Source organism: Opisthorchis viverrini, assembly GCF_000715545.1.
Source record: "Opisthorchis viverrini unplaced genomic scaffold opera_v5_15, whole genome shotgun sequence".
Taxonomy (NCBI): domain Eukaryota; kingdom Metazoa; phylum Platyhelminthes; class Trematoda; order Opisthorchiida; family Opisthorchiidae; genus Opisthorchis; species Opisthorchis viverrini.
This window is the reverse complement of record NW_008751671.1, coordinates 1,679,050-1,699,643: the sequence shown is the minus strand read 5'-3', so window position 1 is coordinate 1,699,643 and position 20,594 is coordinate 1,679,050. Positions and strand designations below refer to the sequence as shown.

Sequence of the window (20,594 nt, the reverse complement as noted above, 5' to 3'; positions counted from 1 at the left end):
TATATATAAGTCATAATCTTGCATACTGTGTAAAGGAGACTGATTTCGTGGATCCGTTCCGTGAGTCGAGTTTTCCCCTTTTATACAAATGAATTATTGTTGCATCGTTGAAACATTGTGAAACATATTCCATCTCCTCTGCACATCAATAGGAGACTGATTTCGTGGTAGGTATCCGTGAGTCGAGTTTTCCCCTTTTATACAAATGAATTATTGTTGCATCGTTGAAACATTGTGAAACATATTCCATCTCCCAAATTCTGCACATCAGATGAAGTTACCCGTGTAATGACGGTCTCTCCAGGTTAGAAAGCTCCACCAGCAGGCCATTGTGCTGTTGATTTACGGCCCTCAGCAGTCAAGTTTGGCCGAGAAAGTCTTCACTGTAAGTAAGATGGGCTATGTAGCTCAAATCAACATCTCCCGGTCGGTTGAGTAGGACTGGGAAGTGGTGTTATTGGGCTCGCGAAATTTTATGAGATCTGTTGGGTTTTCCACTTTGTTAATATTATATCAACTGAAGACACAGAACTTTCGGTCCGTATACGTTTGTCACTGCGGTGGGAATTCTCCATAACGGATGTAGTTCTTCAGTTTCTTTGGTCCACCATTCATTTTTTGCCTTCCGCAGATGTTTCAGAAACTTGGCACCGACGCTTCTGAGTTGCTTTCAAGCTCGTGTATTTCGGATCCTGGAGTGTTTTGGCGAAAGCTAGTTTTATCTCGACTACGGGTGGATATTGGTGAGTCATTCTCCTCAAACTAATCTCTTTTGCGTCCTCGCTTTGGTCCAATTTTAACCGCAGGAACCGCTTAGATACGCGTTCGTATTCGGCACCATTCGCTTTCGGGAGTGTTAGTGGCTTGATCGTCCACGGGTTAGAACTTCGCAGAACTTCCATACAGTTTCCTCGTCATTGGGTCTTCGTACAAACAAACTGGACGAGTTTCTTCCTGGTCAATGGAATCACAGTCTTCTAAGTGAGAGGATTACTCAAACGCGGACCAAGGAACGATTTAGAATCCCATTCGATTACGCGCATCATCTATGTGGTCATGGAAACCTCATCGCCACATAACGACGGTCGATTAGATGTTCATGTTCATTCCTTGAATGAGTCTACGCCCCACATTAAACCACGTGTTCGGAACGTAGATTTCGAATACTGCACACACCGTTAGCAGTCTTCCACCGTTACCGATCAATGGTCGGATTTCGAATGAACCTGGTAGCTTCTAGTTTTCACAGTCTTTGGAAAAACGGGTAGTCATACGTCAACCAAATAAAGAGAGTCGCTTAAAGGTGTACATCTGACCAGGTCCAACAGCTGCTGGTAGGATTGGTTCTTTTCTTCGTCTGATTGTGAAATTATGGGGTATAGAAGCTGATGGATGTGTTACATTTTATCCTCGACCGCCGGAATCGCATAACCATCGCTCTCAAGTTGATCAGTTGACTCTACTTTCTGATTCATGCTATCTGCAGCTGTGAATTGGATACTGTGTTCACATAATTGTTCCTATGCTGTTCCACTCCAGTAGAGCGTATGACCAGAGCTACTCTTCTGTAGCTTTGTGTGGTCGGTCAGTCGGGTTCCACTGACTGAGGCGCGGTCCAACATACAACAAGATCAATTCGCGTTTCAGGCCCGTATCTTCCATTCTTACCCCGGGGCCGACAGATTTCAGGTGCAAAGTCGTAGACGTGTCTCTACTCCTTTTACAATCCGCATTAGATGCGTGTGAGGCTAGAGTTTTTTTTTGTCTTTGAGGGTTGAACTATAAGAAACTGAGTTCCAGTCAGTAAAAGAAGATAATCGTTAAGCTGCAACACCCTTTCGGTGCCTATCTGCATTGCCACGCTAAGGAAGCACAAGGGCTGGGATACTGTCAAGTTACCCAAGCATAAGCAGGGGAAGTCGAGAAGCAGAGGTCGGGTTCGAACTACGGACCTTCCGGTCAGTAAATTCATATATATATATATATTCCTGTTCGTGAAAATTTTCAAACCTAATTCGCCAACTGGGGAGTTGGTGAAACAGCTTGCGTGCAGTGTCGACAAAAGGGAACTCCGAGATCTTGAGTACAAGTCCATCTACTAATGTTTTCCAGAGGAACGTCAAGAATTCCGGGATTTGTGCGAAAATGACGTCTCGGAAATGATGGCTGCTAACACGACAGCATGACATCAGTGCTCAACACCAATGCTTCACTGCCGTACAGCCATGACTTATTTGAAAGCCTTATTGTAAAGAAAAGAATAANTATATATATATATATATATATATATATATATATATATATTCCTGTTCGTGAAAATTTTCAAACCTAATTCGCCAACTGGGGAGTTGGTGAAACAGCTTGCGTGCAGTGTCGACAAAAGGGAACTCCGAGATCTTGAGTACAAGTCCATCTACTAATGTTTTCCAGAGGAACGTCAAGAATTCCGGGATTTGTGCGAAAATGACGTCTCGGAAATGATAGGCTGCTAACTGCACAACCGAGTTAATGACAAATGATAAGGACAGTGCTTACGTCTCCACCGCTCAGCTGCTTCGGACTGTTACAAGGGGCTCGCGAACCTAACCAGCGGAAACTCAGATTATCTTAACCATCTGGTGATACAATCAATGAGCTGCAGGAAGAAACGTTGTCGTATTTTAGTCGGTCACTTTCGAGGAACACCTCAGCGCATCATCCCTGACCGCTGATGCATTTAGTTCGTTCCGGAGTTCATAGCCGGACGTCATCTGAAAGTCACAGACACTGAAGCGGAAAGGATTCTTTGAATTAATTTGGTACCATCAACAGGAGATTGAACCTGCTGATGGATGCAATTTCTCCTAATGGTACATAGTGGATGATTTTATAGCATGTGACAATATATGCACAGCGTCATACGGAATAAATCAAAGCGAACAAAGAAAACCTATCGCTTAGCAGACAGACAAAATTAGTTATTCCAAAAAATCGACAAAAGCTTACTTATCATGCAAAATAGAGAGAGTAGATTAAAAAGAACAAAAGAAAAGGTGGGCTGGTGAGGGGGGAAACACCAGTAAAAATGATCATTTGTTCTAGATCTGACAAGAGAAAAAAACCAGACAGAATAGCATGAATTGCATTTGGCAGAGACAAGTCAGCCCCCAAAGGACACGTCCCAACGACACTCGTAGTAAACCTGCAGACCCTAAAAAGAGAGCTGCTGTCACATTCTGATAATCGAAAGACTTCGGCTGAAAGACAATTACGGGCCGTTTTGCAGTACCTGAGATGAAGACTACAATTGAAGCCTTATTAGAGCAAAATTAAGCTGTCACTAAAAATGGTGGATTAAACAAGTTGGATTACAGCCTAGCTGGAATCTATTCTCACTGGAAAGACAAAATACGCACGTATGACAAAAACACACTCACCAATAGTCATGGAAGTCGAAAAGAATGAAGGTCAATTTTTCATTGTTCAGAAGCAATAAGTGTCGGAGATAGGCCTCAAGTAATCGATTTTCCGACCGCCTGGGTCCACAATCCAAAAGATTGACGATGACCACATGTTCGAACCTAGCAAGCAGTTGGTCCCAGTGTTTGGAGAACGCAGCCTGATTTTCTGAGATATCTGAAAAATATAACAGGGGAATACCGCGCTCTCTTTTAAAAACAACAGAGTCGAGAGTGACCCAGGAGTACGGTGAAATAGGTTCAAGTTTGCGAGGAATCGTGCGTAAATAACACTCGGTGTTTGAGACCCAACAAATATGTTATGTTCGTTGCCCATACAGCAACAGTATTTATCATATAGAAGAACAGTAAGCAGATTTCCAACAAGAATCCCAAGTCATCGCGAGGTTGGATAGATGAAGAATAAATTTTATGTCTGGAGAATTCCAATGGCAGAAAAAGAACGAGAACATTCAGGAGAAGGTGGCCTTTGCAATCTCCCCAACTGAATCAGACACATAAATAGAAAATAACCATTCAAAACATAGATTAGACGTTCATCTGATTAATTAAAGGTTAAGACTAGTAAAGTTGTCCTAAGTTCCACAAGTCATGTAAGGCGGATTAGTGACTGTCCGGCCACAGGGGAACCAACGTCTATGCACAATGCTTCTGTAGCAAAGTTTTAACTTAACAGTATAGATGCCAACTCATTCTGCTTATGGACAAAAAGAAGCTTATTTAGCGGAACACACTCATTTGCAAACCAATTTGGTCCTCGGGAGACTCACCTGGAACGCAGCTGAATTTCTTGTTTTAAGCTTAGTTCTTACGAACATTAGCATCTTGACTTGTTCTGAAAGCGGTTAAAACTCCAACCAGTGTCAAGTCGAGCTCGTCACTCGAGCAGCCAGTCAGTACACTATCATGCGATGTGATCTCGATTACCGAAGGACGAGTGGCGCCCTGGAATCAGCATCCCCCGTCTTTGAAAAGAAAGCTGGGGCGAATAAGCTTGAGTTTAATCTCTTCCAGTGTGTCTTTAGGATCTCGGTCCGAGGCTTTTCGCCAAAAATCACCTAGGTGGCCTTTTTTCAAAACACACTTGTTAACAAGTCGCAGTGCTCGCTGAACACATTTTCGCTGATCTGTCATACAGACAATTAGCAAGATTCCGTTTCACGTTGACGAGGTTTGCAACCCGTCTTGTGGAGTGGTAGTAGGTCATCAAAAAGAAGCAACTAATCATCTTGTTTAGTTCACACTTAAAGGTTATAGCCGGAAGGTCCCGTGAAATATCAGAATCATTAAAAACGGCTTGAAACATTTAGAATAGATAGAAGCATGCTACGAAAGTTTCATCAATGTTTGTCGCAGAGGTCTAGAGATGTTATTTCCAATTTTCTACTTGCGTAAATCTGTGAAACAAGTGAAGTCCATGATTACCCCCATCCGAGTGTCCGTAAAATCGCCTGGTGAACAGTAACTAGACGTTCATTGTACAGTGTGTAATCAGTTTTGTTGTGGGTAATACCGTAGTTATGTTAAAGCATTTAGCTACATGACATATATATATATATATGCAGTTTCTAAAACGGAAAGTGACATAACGTCAGGAGATAATATACGGTTATTTAAAGTATGCATATCCTCCGGTACATAAGTCAAATGCGATGTGCAATATGTGCTCGGATGGGTTCAAAAACGCGCAACGCACAACCAGTTGGCTAAAGTTTAATGGGAGGCATGAAGTCTAAAATGAGATGCAACGGGGAACGTGTTTTATGTACTTTGTAAAACGAAGAATGGGCGTGGGGTTGCATTGTTCCTACTGCTGCCATCATTGGATAGTTCCTTCGGACATTTATCTAATTGCTTTTCCACTAATTCAATATTGTTTCCCGCATTTCACAAAACTTGAAATTGGAAGTTTGGAATCGACTGAAAAATTTCCCGGTTATTTTTGGCATAGTCGAGTAAAGCCAGTGCCGCGCCTCCAGAGAGCCCTTTTTCACATATTGAGTTACGAAGTCAGTAATCGTGTGACATAAGTGAAGCGTATGCATCATGTTGCAAGTACCGGTTACAGTAAATAGGGGGTCACGTTTCAACAAACAAACTGGTAAAGACCTACTAGGCTTACTTTTCAATTATTGGACAGAATTTTAAGGTCACGCAACGTACTCCATTGAAAATCGAACGTAACGAGCAGTTAGGAAGTAAGACCAAGAACCATTTGTTTACTAGAAGTCCTGAGGCCAGGAAGGGGCAACCGAAATCAAAGTAAGAGAGAACGTAGGTTTGAGAGGGAGAGAGAGAGACAGAAAGTCACGAATCTCCAAGAGTGAACTGGCTAATCGAGCGAGCACTAAGGATTGTAAGTATCCGAGGCAGGGTATTCCACCGAGCCACATGCACGATCAGTCGAGACTTAGAGTTGAGAAACTCAGTCTGGAACTTACGCCACATCACAAACGGAATCGTATTATTTAATCCTGTCGATTGTTCGAGGCAGACATCATTCCGAAACATCACTGGAATCTAAATTACAAGTTTAAAATTAAATGAGAAGCTGAGGGTTATATCGATCTGGTCCATTTGCATACCACATCAAAAGTGTCGTGCAAAATTATGTAGTCCTTAACCAGTAAAAATGCCACGTGGAGCGAAAATCCCGAGCAGGCACGCATTCATCCGAAAAAACATTGACCAAGGAAGGGAGAGAACTCGACAAAAGTAACAAGTTATTGTCCGTCGATCTTGAATGATAAATTGCGACGGGTGATCTGTGACAAATAGACCGAAAACAGCAGTTGGATGAATGCGTGACATCTGGGTACATACTAACTCAATCAGTCAGGTACTTTCTTACCTGATATTCGACCGCTAACAAAAGGCGGTCACAATTCGACAAGTGAACTCACAGAAAAATGCTTTATTTGACCATTTAGCCGAATGGAGTGGACACGCCCCAGTGCTTGAGGCTTTGGAAAGCCTTTCATGCAGATTGGGGAACAAAATACATATAAAAGACTGTCGGCTTCCGATTGCATGCCTCAGTGAGCCCACAAGGGAAAACTTTGGGGATATGTGATCACAGGTCTAGTTAACACCCGTGTCGTGCTTTTCGTGCTAACCAGTTTTCACTGTTTCCACACTGAGAAAATTTATTACATGTGAACAGTAGGTGTCAAGTAATGTAGCCATGCAAACTATCAGTTTGATTTTCATTTAACCGACACCAAGGTGCCTGATGATCGCACCTGATAACCCTTACTGAAAACGAACACGGTGAAGTGCGCTGAGTGTGCATTAACCCAATCCTTACTACCAGAATACTAGGAGATTCTAGCAGGTGGCGATCGTAAAAACAAGTGCGATAAAGGAGGGGCTGGGATTTGGGAGGCGGAGCCACAAACCGGGCAAAACCAGCGAGCTTCGATCAATCCTACTACACACATAAGAAGAAATGGGACAGAGAGTCGTCCGTCCGGTGACAGAGCAAACTGAGGGGTCGGCAGCCAAAAGGCTGCGAAAATTAAAACGATATCAATCATATGAAAATCGTGATGGCGTTGGTGCAACCGCAGATAAGAACCACCGCAAGTTTTCCCTTCGCTTAAGGAACAGAATGAGGAGCTAGTATGAGCACCACTGAGTTTTAAACACCAGTACGCAAAACTTTCGTAAACCTGTCACCTATCCCGTAAGAACTATGTTAACCTCGCTTACGGCTAGCCTCCTACCAAGAGGTCTGGGATCGACGAATGGGATACAAGATTAATCAGACCCGGTTTCGCATTAGCAGCTCCCGCACAAGCGGCCCACACGAGCGCAACATTAGCGTATTAGAACCCGGGATGCAGCAACTTTCAGGAGTATGGTTAGGTTCTGCTGCAATGTACGTGTTCATCAGAAGTCTGGCTGACCACAAAATCCGCTATTTGAAACCGATAGCCTTACATAAACACGTTTAATAGAGGCACAAAACGATATTGTTGTGCACAGTTTATCGGCCACTGTAGTTTTCGGGATATAAACAAGCTGGATTTATTATTTATAGATGTATTAAATGACCGGTATCAATGCGCGAAACAGCAACAGTCGACGAACGTTCCGTCTGCAGAAATCATTGATAGCACCAAATTTCTTCGTGCACATCATCAATATTACAGTTACCATCACTAACGACAGATGTTGCTAGGTAAAACGTCGGGAATTCCTTAGAACGATATGGAGAGCGTTGAGACACGCGGAAATCGAATCACTCCAATAAACTGAACCGAGTCAAATTAAACGGCGAAATTTGTACAACCCTAGTGAACAGATACACATGCAAAGCATTGAGGTGAGGAAGCATTCGATCACCAAAATTGGAAGTCTTATTTTACAGCAAAGAATCAAGGTGGACGGGGGGAATTAGTGCTAGCTTGCTACAATCATTCCTCCAGACATTCACTGAGGCAACCTAGATAGAAAATAACACCACGGACGCCACTGACATCGGTTGTCAGCCATATCTCGTAGTGTCTCCAACTAGGCGCAGTGGGGATCAGGAGATCCCCGTCCTGGTAGGCTAGTGGCACCAACAGCACCCAAACGTTTCGTAAACTCCTTCATACTCCTCTGCCAAGTCAAGGGTTGACCATCTCTCTGCTTACGCTACTCTGAGTTGGGCATGGTAAACAACACTCTCTTCGGCAGACGATGGTTCAGCATATGCAACACATGTCACAACCAACATTCTCCAATGGGAGTACGCATTGAGCAACCGAAAACTCGCTTTCTAATTGTCTGGTTACGAATTTGCCAACACCAAGCCATACGAGCTATGGTTATGAGACAACGATTGTCGAACACCTGATGACTTCTCAGTTCCGTTGCTCGAACTGGTCTCAGCCGAACAAAACAGCCCCAACTGTAGCTTGATACAGACGTCCCTTGAGGGATACACCTCTCTGACGCCATTCGTGTCTCAGATTAGCGAACGCGACCCGGGCCTTGCAGATTCGTGCATTGACCTCATCTATCACACTACGATCAGAACTAATACAACTTCCAAGATACGTTGTACTTGTCGAATAGTGTTAGAGATAACAGGACATGAAATGTTTAGAAAACATTATGGCTGAATAGACTGCGACACAAAATGATGATTCATATTAATCAATGATAACCCGATGAACGATTAAACAGCTAAAATTGTGTACCCAAAACATGCGCAGTTTCGTCTCAATCGACTAAAATTAGGTATATACTGAAAACTAAAATGTGACATCTCTGTGGACACTTGGAATCGAACATGCTGAGCGTACATCTGTTTCTTCACTAAATACAATGCTAGAAATGCGAAGAGAAAAGCATACGACATGTTCAGAAGAGAGTTGTTATCTCCCCCCTACAATCATCTATTGATATGTGCAGAGTTTTCGGTTCAGTTACTTTTTCAAAAATAATACAGCGCATATAACAATCTTTCCCAGTGCAGTTGCCTAGTTTTCACTTTAGTGTAACATTAGTACAATCATAAATGCCTCCTGAAGTCCACCTCTTCGACAACAAACTTCGCAAGTCTGCGCAACATGCCAGCATTGAGTACAAAGGTATTTCCGATATACGAAAAGGTCCAATGTCAAACCGGTGTATTCACATAGCGGGAATGGACAGGCTTGGCCGTTTCGGGCTCTTTATATTAAAGAACTGCGATCCTTGGATTCAAGGTAGGGGGCGGTCAGTCGTATGCATAATGCTTTGTAAGATGATACAGTGGCTTTTATCTGGATGGTGTACGTGTGACAGCCCGAATCGGCAGTCCGACAGATGAGACAACCAAGCCTACTGAGCACAAATATACACGACAATAAACACACGTTTATCATCCCTCACGGGGAGTGGAAGTGTGAAAGCTCTCTCCATTGCCTTCCACAGCCTCCAATCGCCCCGTCCTTGAGAGACGCTGCCCTAGGACAAGAATATTATAAACAATTACGTCCAAATATTAGGCAAAACTGTCGCAGTCATGGCAAAAAAAGAGAAGGATGGGAACCTTATCGCAAGTTACTCCGCTTCAACAAACTTGGGTTGCGAAACGCGCACACAGCAAATCATAGTTTGTCCACAATGTAACTGCGAAGGGGAGCATAAGCAGGAATTACAGAGATACATACCCCAAAGAAATCATACCAGGGTTGGTCAAGGATGTTTTCTCGTGGCTTTCACGTGTGAAGTAAAAATTTGCTGCGGAAAATTTGCCTTCCCATGCTCAGTGGTACAGAGAAGGCTAAAAAACGGCTGTCACGAAACCGAAGGTTTACTTTAGCCTACCGAGACCCCAAGCACTCGTTCGCACTGCTGAACAGATGGAAGAGCTCAGAATCACACCAAAAACCATTTAACTTCACGGACTAAAAGTATGGCGTTAACGGTTCCATAACTGCGGTACATGGAACGCGACTAGGAAATACTATTGTGTATTGTCCCGGCTCATATCATCAATACAGTTTTGTGACCAGCCAATGGAGTCCCAACAAAAACTCACTGACTCGTATCAGTCAATATTTAGACCAACACCACACAGCGAATTCCTGTCCATCCACACAGCTCCCTCCCCATCATACGTAGGTGAGTTCCTCAGTCTTTGAGTGGCATTCGTTTCCTACCGATACGGTACATAGGAATCAAAATTCCAAGGGAGCACGAGGAGGGCTTGGAGTACTTCCGGTATAGCGGGTTTTCCGCTTCAATTAGTCTTCTTAAAGTCTTACGTAAATTACTTGTAAAAGAAATCACTGGTGCACTGTCTATCAGTTGCTAATAGTTAGCAAGTATCAAAGGTTGCGTGCATTTCTTTTCATCAAAAGGAACATTCAAATTCCCTCATGTTCAAAAGAGACCGAAAAGACAAAAGCTCATGGCAGATCCACTTTCGCGCGGTTGAACGCACGACAGGCTGGGGCTTTAGTCGGTCATTCAAACTGATTTCTCAACGGGTAATCCGTTTTACAATCCATTAGAATTTATTGAAATCACTCACTGTTACGACACACCAATGGATGCAGATAGATCCAAAAAGAAACGTAACTGCGTATTGTCATTAGGCAAGTAAAAGCTTACTGATTATCTCTGGTCTGGGAACATTTGTTCCCTGAGAACGACAATAGTAGGATTAGCACTAAGGGTTGGGCCTATACGGTCCAACAAAACAAAAATCAATATCTAAAATGTGAACACGAATCGATCCCTTTAAATGATATTTAATGAAAATCTGCGGTCTCTCTTTCAGAAGCTTATTGAAAGTCCATCTGGAAGTGGCCATTTTATCGTGACCACATCTCATGACGTATGTGATCTCAGTTTGAAACTGCATCATGATGGGGATTGAATTGTTTTATTCAGCTCAAATCGAGTAGGCGTAATCTCAGTAGAAGGCGCCAGTTTGGTGGGAGAAAAGATGGACGAGATGGGGTGGAAAACGGCTATGACCAGTTCAGCCAATCAATCAAAAGGATGTGCCACGCAGGTAAACCGGCCAATCAGAAGACAAATAAAGTGTACTTTAATTCCGTTGGTTAGCAGGACAGTAACGCAGCGCGGCAGTAGTCCTAAGGGATAACAGCGAAGCTGTGACTGAAAATTATGAGAATAACTGTGGTAAAGAGCTATGGACAATTTTCAAACAAGACTTAAAACCATGGACGTAAGCTTGACCTATGATATATGGATGTTCTGTTCTGTGTCAACACTGTTCGCTGTCATAATCGTTATCACTATTGTTGGGAACACTCTGGTGTTCAACGCATTGGTTCGCTTCAGACGACTACGTTCCACATCAAACTTGCTCATTGGAAATTTGGCAGTGAGTGACTTTCTTCTGGCGATCACAGTCTTACCGTTTTCAGCGACCACCGATGCTACTGGTCGCTGGTTGTTTGGCAGGCACCTATGTGATGCATGGTTGACTATTGACGTTTTCTATTGTACAGCTTCGATATGGAATCTCGTAGCCATTGCGTTCGACCGCTTCATAGCAATGAGCTTTCCTGTGTGGTACAGAACAAGACAATCTATCTGGTATGTCCTTGTACAAGTGATTTTGGTATGGGTTTTATCTGGGCTAATATGTCTACCGGGACTATTGGGTTGGGGAAGCAGAACCCCAGAGCCGTTCCAGCCACATGACCCAGTGGGGAACTTGACGAGGTATGAACACAACGGTACCAAACAGCACCTTGTCATCCATCCTTTCTCAACAAGCACACATGTTTATGACCCAGAGACTGGGTCGTATAACTGTGTACTGTTTACGGAACCTTCCTACGTGGCCTATTCTGCAATGGGATCGTTTATCATCCCTCTGATCATCATGCTCGGACTATATATGAAAATATTTTTGGTACTGCGTAAACGTGGTCGGCTGCTCCGTAAAAACCAGAAAGCTCGGAAAAAAGCTCTATCCAATGTGGATGCGACCGATTTGACGTATGAATTTCCTGCACGTCCAAAAAATTGTCAAAGTATCGAATCGGTATCTGGCCAAACGAATACTACGAAAAGGAAAAGTGATGTATGCGTTAAACATGAAATTCAGGTTTTCATTTGCGAAACATCGGGGTCAAACAAAGGGGCCAAAGAAGAAGAACCAGTGCCTAATCAAGATCCATGGGTCATTAAGGCACAAGACTCAGAGAGAAAACTGGAGAACAGAGATGTAAAACACCACGATTCTGAAAGTTTCATCGAAATTTGTAGACAAGAGCAAAAATCTGTGACAAACAATAACAGTCGAGCAAGATTACTGAACACAACAACCGACCGGAATGAAGATGACACGGTTTGTGCTTATCTTCACCCATCCAACACTGAAAAGACACAGTCAAACGTGACAATGCACGAAACCCTTGTTGAAAACAATTCACATCACACAACTTCCGTTCTCAACACAAGTCATCGGTCAACTCAGACTCGGTGCAAAAAAGCATCACGAGAGGGATACACTATGGCGGATTCCAATGGGCCGGATCGCGAACAAGCTAGAGCAGACCATCGCGAACGACGAGCTACAAAGCGTATGGGTCTTATCATATGCATTTTCATTCTCTGCTGGATCCCATTCACTATATTTTACATGGTACGCGGGTTGTGTGGAGAGCAATATTGCTCTGATATTCCACATCTACGAATGTTCGTCACATGGTTGGGATATGCCAACAGTGCACTTAATCCTATCTTGTATGCTGTGTTTAACAGCCAGTTCCGACAGGCATTTTGCTCAATACTTCACTGTTCCCATTCTATACGTAGGAGGAAGGTGAATACAAGACAAGCGAGTGAACCTAAGTCCACCTGAAGAAGTGGCTAGGATGAATGGTTACGCATTACCAACTCAGGGAAACAAACAAACATCGCCACCAGCTCATGTCCCATTGCGGACGATCAGATCACTTATACATTCTTCGGTATGTGTATGAATATTTTTCTGGCATCCCTATAAATCCATTGTTTCCATTTTACTGTGTATTTATCAAGAATCCAATGCCCAGGAGCCGTAACATATTCTTGTTAAAATGTATGAATCCCAAGTTTTAGAAGAAAGGTGCTCACAATACGTCTTGGCTCCAAGGTAGTCAGGGAAAACCCATACACAAAATGCGGTATCGTAAGGTTATCGTCGTGCGACGGTAGAAACCCGACAAATTCATGCTGTTCAGTCGAACAGAGCGAAGGTGGGGGGACGATCACATATAATATCATTCCGGCTTGGATGGAAACAAAGAACCTGAGACAGTGTGTGGATAGTGCGGGGTGGATTGGAGGAAATGGTGGGAGTTCCCGTAAATTCCCCCCGTAATAGTAGGTTGTTCAATAGACATAACATTATTCGAAAATAGACGCATTTATTGTGGTAACAGAAAGACGGAATTACAACAATCGTCAGATGGAATGACAGAGTATCTTGGTAACAGACTACTGACTGAAAATGAGGGAACTGAATGGTGCATACTGGGGCCTGCATCCTGCGAATCCCGAGGGAGATCCGAGAACACATATAATCAGCAATAAACTACATTTCCCAAACGAAAGAATGGTAAACGCTCGGTCAAATAACTGACAGAATTACTGAAAACTCTTACGACCATTTCTCATAACTAGATGCCCCGATTTTATTCACACTGCAAATGACAGGAATATTAAGGCGTCTCAACAGTAAATATGAGCCGTATACCGAATTCTGTGCTCAGTACTATATGGTGTCATGTCCGACGAGATAACATGAAAGGAACTCGTAAGCTTTTCACAGACTGTAGCATCCTCGAAAATATAAACAGCCTATGATACCGAATAATGGGTGAGGGCGCCATATGATACCGTGCCATATGAGAGCGGATGGTGCCTTGGAATATGTGCAGCTCAGCCAATGTGATTAAGACCGACCTGCTCTCCAAATTTTCAGGGTTTGAATTTCCTGTAGAACGTCGGACATTCGAAATCACATGAGATTCTGCTCTGACCCGATACCGTGCACCAAATTTCGGATTCTAAACAGCATTAAGTCTACGTAACACGGAAGTTCGAATAAAAAACTCCATCTTTCACAAGCCATTAATTTATATGAAGTGGATTTTTCCGTGCACAACAAAAACAGCGCCCCATGGTGATGAAATCCTAAAAACACTTCAAGATTTACGGTTTGGAACATGAAAGTGTGAAAAATGGCTTTATTTTGCGGAAAGGTGATTTTTCACCAGGAATCGGAAAGTAAATAGTGAAGCAGTATGCGAGGCGAAATAAATATCCGAATATGGGAAAATATTGGAAAACGCGAGAAATCACCTTGACCACGGACAATTAGGTGTATCGCCGATATGTGTTTGCGATCATTTTGAGAAATGGGGCAAAAGAAAACAGGTGTAGGAGTGAAGATAAATCCCAACAATTTCATTTCAAAATCTTCTGAAGTGGTATTCCTCAGTTGCGCCAAAGTACGCCTTGATGTTGCGTTGTTGAAAAAGTCACAGCCTCAACTACTTCGAATGCTAGTCTGACAATTCAGAGCATGTGAATGTACACACCTGTGCCACGTTTTAAGCCTTTCTACACAAAACATACTTTCAATCAAGTTAATAAGTCCTACTCGATGAAAATCAATTCAAAAAGCCGTCGAGTTAGCTATCGCCTGAAAAATGTGCACGCAACTGATGAGATATCATTAAAAGTCGCGAAAAGACTGTAGTTCAGTCGTCTTCTCAGCGACCTGAAACGATAAAACTAGTTGACGAAATCGACCCACGAGGCAACCAATGGATAGGAGTAAAAAGACTTAGCGGCAGGTTGAAGAGATCAGTTCACCACCAGGCCTCTATGTCACAGTCTGGCACAAAAGGATGGCGTGCTCCCGTTCGACTCCACTGCCACACTATTTTTGATGTGGAAATTTTTAAGGTGATTGTAAAATTTAATCACGAAAGAGGTGTTACCTACATGATGCCGGAATATTATGGATGTCATCCGATCAAAGCTTTCTTTCTTAAAGCCTCTATGCACGTAGGCACAACCCCAATGTTCGGACTACGGTTTTTCCCGCAGATTTCCAGTTATTCAACTGAAGCCTAAGCTACCCAAGGTCAATATTACAATGGGAGACAACGAAATGTTACTCTCCACTACTCATTTTGGTAGTAGTGAGCGCAAAATATAAAGGTGAACCATTCACCACTTGTCGCAGTGTGATCAACCTGTGGTCGGGAAGCTTTCTTCAGTGGAAGTAGAGGCTAGGTTACAAAAACTAGAAACATCGAATCCAACACCAACTAAGCACAGAGTACCAAATAACCCAAAACGATGAACCGTCTTACCACTACAAAGATAGATGAGATCAAGACCGTATCTATCACAAATAATAGTTATTATCTACTTACAAGCTGGTCCTTGCCGAGAGGTTAACAATGAAACTATAAAGTCCAAAAAAACTTGACAGGCAAATTCGACCTGTTATATGTTCTTTTAAGGTAAGACAAGCGTTCAACCACATCGTAACAGGCTCTGTCTAATGAGAACGATGGTGAACCGATAAGTTTCTACATCCCTGTAGGTTGACAGATCTTTGGCAGGTATTCTAAAACCTGATACGTCTATCATAAAATCATTTTTGCTTACTTTGTCAGCAAACAAGCGGGTCTCTTCCTGGAACCCGAATTGGACTGTTTTCGAGAAATACACTCATTTGCAAATCAATTTGGTTTTCACGGGAGCGTATTTCTCGAAAACAGTGCAATTTGGGTTCAAGTAGATCATAAGGTTGACGGAAACTCGGGGACTGCGCCTACCTGATGAGCACAAGAAGGGCGAAACCGGTCGTGGGCTGTCGAAGAGTTTTCAGCAACCTTGTGAGTAGTTTCCTTTATAAAAATATACTGCGATATCCCGAATATCGTGCCAACTGAATCATGAGGCGGACTGTGTGCAACACATTCAACTGGAGGACATCATAAACGAGAGATTCGATTGAGTCTCCCGTGAAAACCAAATTGACTTGCAAATGAGTGTATTTCTCATTTTTGTTTACTTTGTCAGCAAACAAGCGGGTTTCTTCCTGGAACCATACGACACTTTTGCGAGTTATGGCGTCTAAAAATACGCTGTTTAGAAATGGCCAATTAGTTGAAGACATTAAGGTGTCGGGACGGACAGCTTAACGCAGAGGAAATATTAGAAGATGTATAGACAATTCCGAACCTCATCCACTTTATTCGTGATTTGTATGTGGTATCTTTGTCGTCACTAAAGGGGATAAAGTGAATGAACTTTTCAAACTCCTTGACAACTTAAATTCCCACACCAAATAGGGTGCATACATAGCGTCATGTTCGAGCGCATTACCTTACTCAGACTGTACTATATTTAAGACCAACTGAAATCTCAGAACCACAATGTACCAGCAACCAAACGTCACTCGTGTACTTTCGAACTATTCGTGGCCTATTCTAAAGCGATATTCGTCATCAATGCCTAAAACATTTTGGCTCAGTAAGAGCCCTGTGTACAGTTGACAGAACAGCAAACGATAACCCACGTAGCCTCATTCCCACAACTAAACTACCGTGTCACTTACCAATCGACACAGGCCAGAAGGAACACAAACGATACCCAAGAGGAACCATCAGTCAAAAGGCTTTGAGTCGAAACATCAAGGTCAAAAGCCCAAACAAAATGATTTTAAATTTTCGAGTGCATTGGTTGTCAGATTTAATCATCCACACGAAGTAACGAAAACTTTTAACCAACACTTGCTAGCCGAATGAGACTATACTGACTGCCCCCCCCCCGTCGCTTAAAATCCCAGCCAAAATGGTGGCCTACACAGTTGGCTTGACAACGTATTTGAGTCAAAAGCGAAATGCTTTCTGGCAATAGCTGCATTGACTGCTTACAAAAACTTTCTGGAGGTGTGTTGTGTAGATTCCCCTGTGAGTCGACTTGGTTGGTGATCAACCAATATGCGCCATGCACGTGGTCGAATAAATGAAACGGTATTACATGACTTGTGACAGGCCAGATTCCAAGTTGAAAGAAATTGCGTGTGTGCGTGGGTACGCTGAAAAAATGGCCGTCTTTTTATGAGGTCAGCAAACTACGGAGCTCACAACTTCTAGGAGACTTCATAAGTAGCAGCATTTTGTATTGCTGCTGTCGCCAGATGCGGATTTGAGACATCTCTGAGGGTAGGGATTATTTTAGACCTGAAGGTTGATAAATCCTTACTCGGATTTTCGCTATATAAACCTTACATTCAGTAAGCCAAAGGTAAGAACTACCTGTAAGGAGTCCGCTGCCCGGAAATTTATAGGCAAAGAAGATACAGTACCTATACTATGTATATTCTCAACTCATCTATCAGTCCTTACAAAGAACGTACCTTTAGTACTTTGGGAGCAAAATAATATTGAAGCGATATAGCACCATCGCGCCCCACTAGTGCGTGGGGTAGGTGGAATCACAAAAAAGATACAGTACCTATACTATGTATATTCTCAACTCATCTATCAGTCCTTACAAAGAACGTACCTTTAGTACTTTGGGAGCAAAATAATATTGAAGCGATATAGCACCATCGCGCCCCACTAGTGCGCGGGGTAGGTGGAAAAAATCACAAAAAGGTTATATAGAACTGGGCGACGGAAAAATTAATGAACTACCAACAGTGGTTATTCCTGTTTAGGCACTGAATAGCTTCCGATTAAACCCTGTAATTGTAAATAAACTGAACTGAACCACCAGTGGAATGGTTAGCGCAGCTTCACCAGATTTTGGTTGTCGTGCTGGTACTATTTCAGGGAAAATTAGATGCCTAGGCATGGGAAAACTCGCAGTATTCCAGCCCTCGTGCCTCCTTTCCTTGGCTGGCAGCCAGGTCGTGCTGGTACTATTTCAGGGAAAATTAGATGCCTAGGCATGGGAAAACTCGCAGTATTCCAGCCCTCGTGCCTCCTTTCCTTGGCATGGCAGCCAGGCATGGAAAGATCGAATGATTACTTATCTACTATTATTATTGTGCAGGAAACACCACACCTATATATTGGATTTGTGAGACTCATTTGGTATTTTTGTTCAATACAAGCCTAACTAATCGTTTGGGCGAGATAACTCCGTTATACAACTGATCTAGCACAGAATTGTAGACGAACTTGCACGTGATGTACGGGTGACACAATGCTGACGTGGCTTTGTAGACGCACTACGTTCCTGTCTACATCGACCTTCGCTCCGTGTGTGTGAGCTTGCTAGATGACAGTAAGAAACACCACTTCGTGAAGGACGTCCTCGTGGTGCACGTTAGAACGATAGAGTTCTACTCTAAACCTTATGACCGTCCGTTGTATTATTAATGTCTCCGTAAGTTTTAATAAGGGAAACTATTCACAAGGTTGCTGAAAACTCCCCGACCGGCCCATAACCTTTTGCCCTTCTTGGGGCTCATCAGGTAGACAAAGTCCCCGAGTCTTGGTCAACCTTATGTAGGTTATTTTGCGTGACACACATGCATTTTTGGAAATGTCGAAATTCTCGTATCAGATAACCAGCTACCGAAAAAGCTCCACCAAATGCAAGGAACAGTAATGAAGAACTCTTGGTCCAGCGAATCTGGCCGATGAAGAACACGCAAAGCGGGTGGAATGCGAGTGACAAAATTTGCCCAGCCTACTGTCAGAGCATTTTGGTGAAGAAAAGCTAGTGTTAGTGATGATTACCTACGCATAAAAAACAAAGTGAAAAACATTACGTTGAAGAGAAGAGAGAAACTGGAAACAAAAATGGGCTCGACTCAGCAACAAATTTCCTCGGATGCTTAAGCTCACAGTGAGAATTTATGCAGGGAATCGAAGGTTCCACTCCGATAGGACCGGTTTACTTTAACGGGACTCCTGAGGCATCGCTAACTGATTTGAGTTCAAACTGAATCAATTAAGCTATAAATTGGTGCTATAGTCTCCTTACAATGAATCATACTCACTGCCAGAGCGTATCCTGCAATAAGGTATTAGCTGTTGAGGAACATGAGTTTCTCAGAGTTGTATCACACACGTCCTGCACCAGCGGAATGTAACTGCAGTTGTATTCGAATACTTAGATATGATTTTTCGAGTACGCACGGTCTGGATTTAGTGCGCAATAGCATTTATCCGTGGTTGGAAGATGCAGCTAAGACATACTGTGATGAATTTGCATGGTGCTTAGCATCTCCCACATATGTACTTTCCCGAACGATGAGTAGATGTACCAGCTCACTAAACTCCGAGAATAACCACGTAAATGCAGTCTAATAAGACTGAGAAATATAATTGAGGAATTCTATGAATATATGGTGCCTCGCTTCTAATCTCATTAACCTATAGTTTAACCGTGACGTGTTCCAGACAATAATGCTGTGCAAGTGTTCTGGTTCGATTAACATGCCAGACGAATTAGATACAGTCAAGAAAAGCCTGTGGTGTAGAGGGACAGTAGCGATATAACAACCCCTTATGACGCCAACCACTTAATATGGCGGTCATCTAAGGGGCGGGGTTATTGGTATAGAGAATTTTTAGTAAAGATATCATGCAGTCAAGCAAATCTATACTGAAGAGTCGAGAAGAGTGGTATAGCTGTTTCATACTTATTGGGGACCATCAGCAGTGGGCATCTCAAGAAACTACAGGAATTTCCAAACTTAGGTTATGTTTTATTCTAAAAAGTGAATCAGTCCCTTCGTAAATAAGTTTTTTCCACTTGGGTAATGGAAGGTTTATTTCCGCGAAGCCGATTGCATTTCGAAAACACTACTGCGCAGCGCAAATCATCTCCTCAATAGGGGTTTCCTCTTGAGGATAGGAGTGTGATTCGGTTCTTGAAACATTTTTGAGCAGTATATTCACGACAGGCTAAGTGGGACTTGATGAACATATACTGCCAATTTCGGTGGATAACGGATCACTGTCGGCATGGCTGAGGAATAATACTCAACGAGTATCTGGTCCTTTCCAGATACGTGAAACTCCTCAAGTTGATTCTCAATACTCAAATTTGAATTCATCAGTAACAAAAATTGCCCGCTTGGAAGAGAGGCCAAAAGGGTTCAGACGAAAAAATTGGGGAAAATTACTTGCGGCCAAGAAACCGGCTGACTTTAGGATTCTCATTCAGAAAAAAAATGAAGGATAAAAGAAAAGTGCAAGGACAAGAAAACCTAGGGCTACAAATGACGGCAAATGTCGATTATCTATGTCAAAGATCGTCTCTTGCACAGCAAGACGGTCCGGTGGGCAAAGGTGAATTCGCTGGTTTTTGCGAACATCCCCACTGGGAGTTCGGTCAGTTTGAATTTCAACCGGAATTTGCGTGGAATGCGGCAAGTTAGACTAAGTTAGCTTCCCTCCAGCACAACGATGCTATGATGATTGATTGGATGTCGCCATCGGCCATGTAGCTGCTGATTAAGTACTATAGATTACCACGAAAAACAGTTCCAGAGGAAGAAAACTAAGCACAGGAAAATTTTGTGCGATTCTCTTTCCAGAAAATAGTTCTCGAAAACTGAAAAAGACATCTGCTAGTCACCGAGCGGGTCGATATAATCTCCAAGAAAAATACAATGCAATACTATATATATATATATATATA

General features: G+C 42.8%; 3 protein-coding genes across 3 annotated transcripts in view; 2 read left to right on the top strand and 1 right to left on the bottom strand.

The window, feature by feature from the left end:
• The window catches only part of T265_01406 (hypothetical protein), a gene marked incomplete at both ends in the record, with an annotated part of 122,912 nt that overhangs the window by 48,965 nt on the left and 53,353 nt on the right, over nt 1–20,594 (bottom strand). Inside the window, one exon of the mRNA XM_009165432.1 lies at nt 3,417–3,615. Within this exon, the coding sequence (XP_009163696.1) occupies nt 3,417–3,615 (199 nt within the window). The remainder of the gene's footprint in view (nt 1–3,416; nt 3,616–20,594) is intronic.
• Nucleotides 11,128–12,783, top strand: T265_01409 (hypothetical protein; the record flags this gene model as incomplete). The annotated part of the gene is made up of 1 exon (XM_009165435.1): nt 11,128–12,783. One exon carries the CDS (start codon nt 11,128–11,130, stop codon nt 12,781–12,783), a length of 1,656 nt encoding a protein of 551 aa, XP_009163699.1.
• The window catches only part of T265_01408 (hypothetical protein), a gene marked incomplete at both ends in the record, with an annotated part of 9,220 nt that continues 3,421 nt past the window's right edge, over nt 14,796–20,594 (top strand). The window contains one exon of the mRNA XM_009165434.1: nt 14,796–14,876. Within this exon, the coding sequence (XP_009163698.1) occupies nt 14,796–14,876 (81 nt within the window). The remainder of the gene's footprint in view (nt 14,877–20,594) is intronic.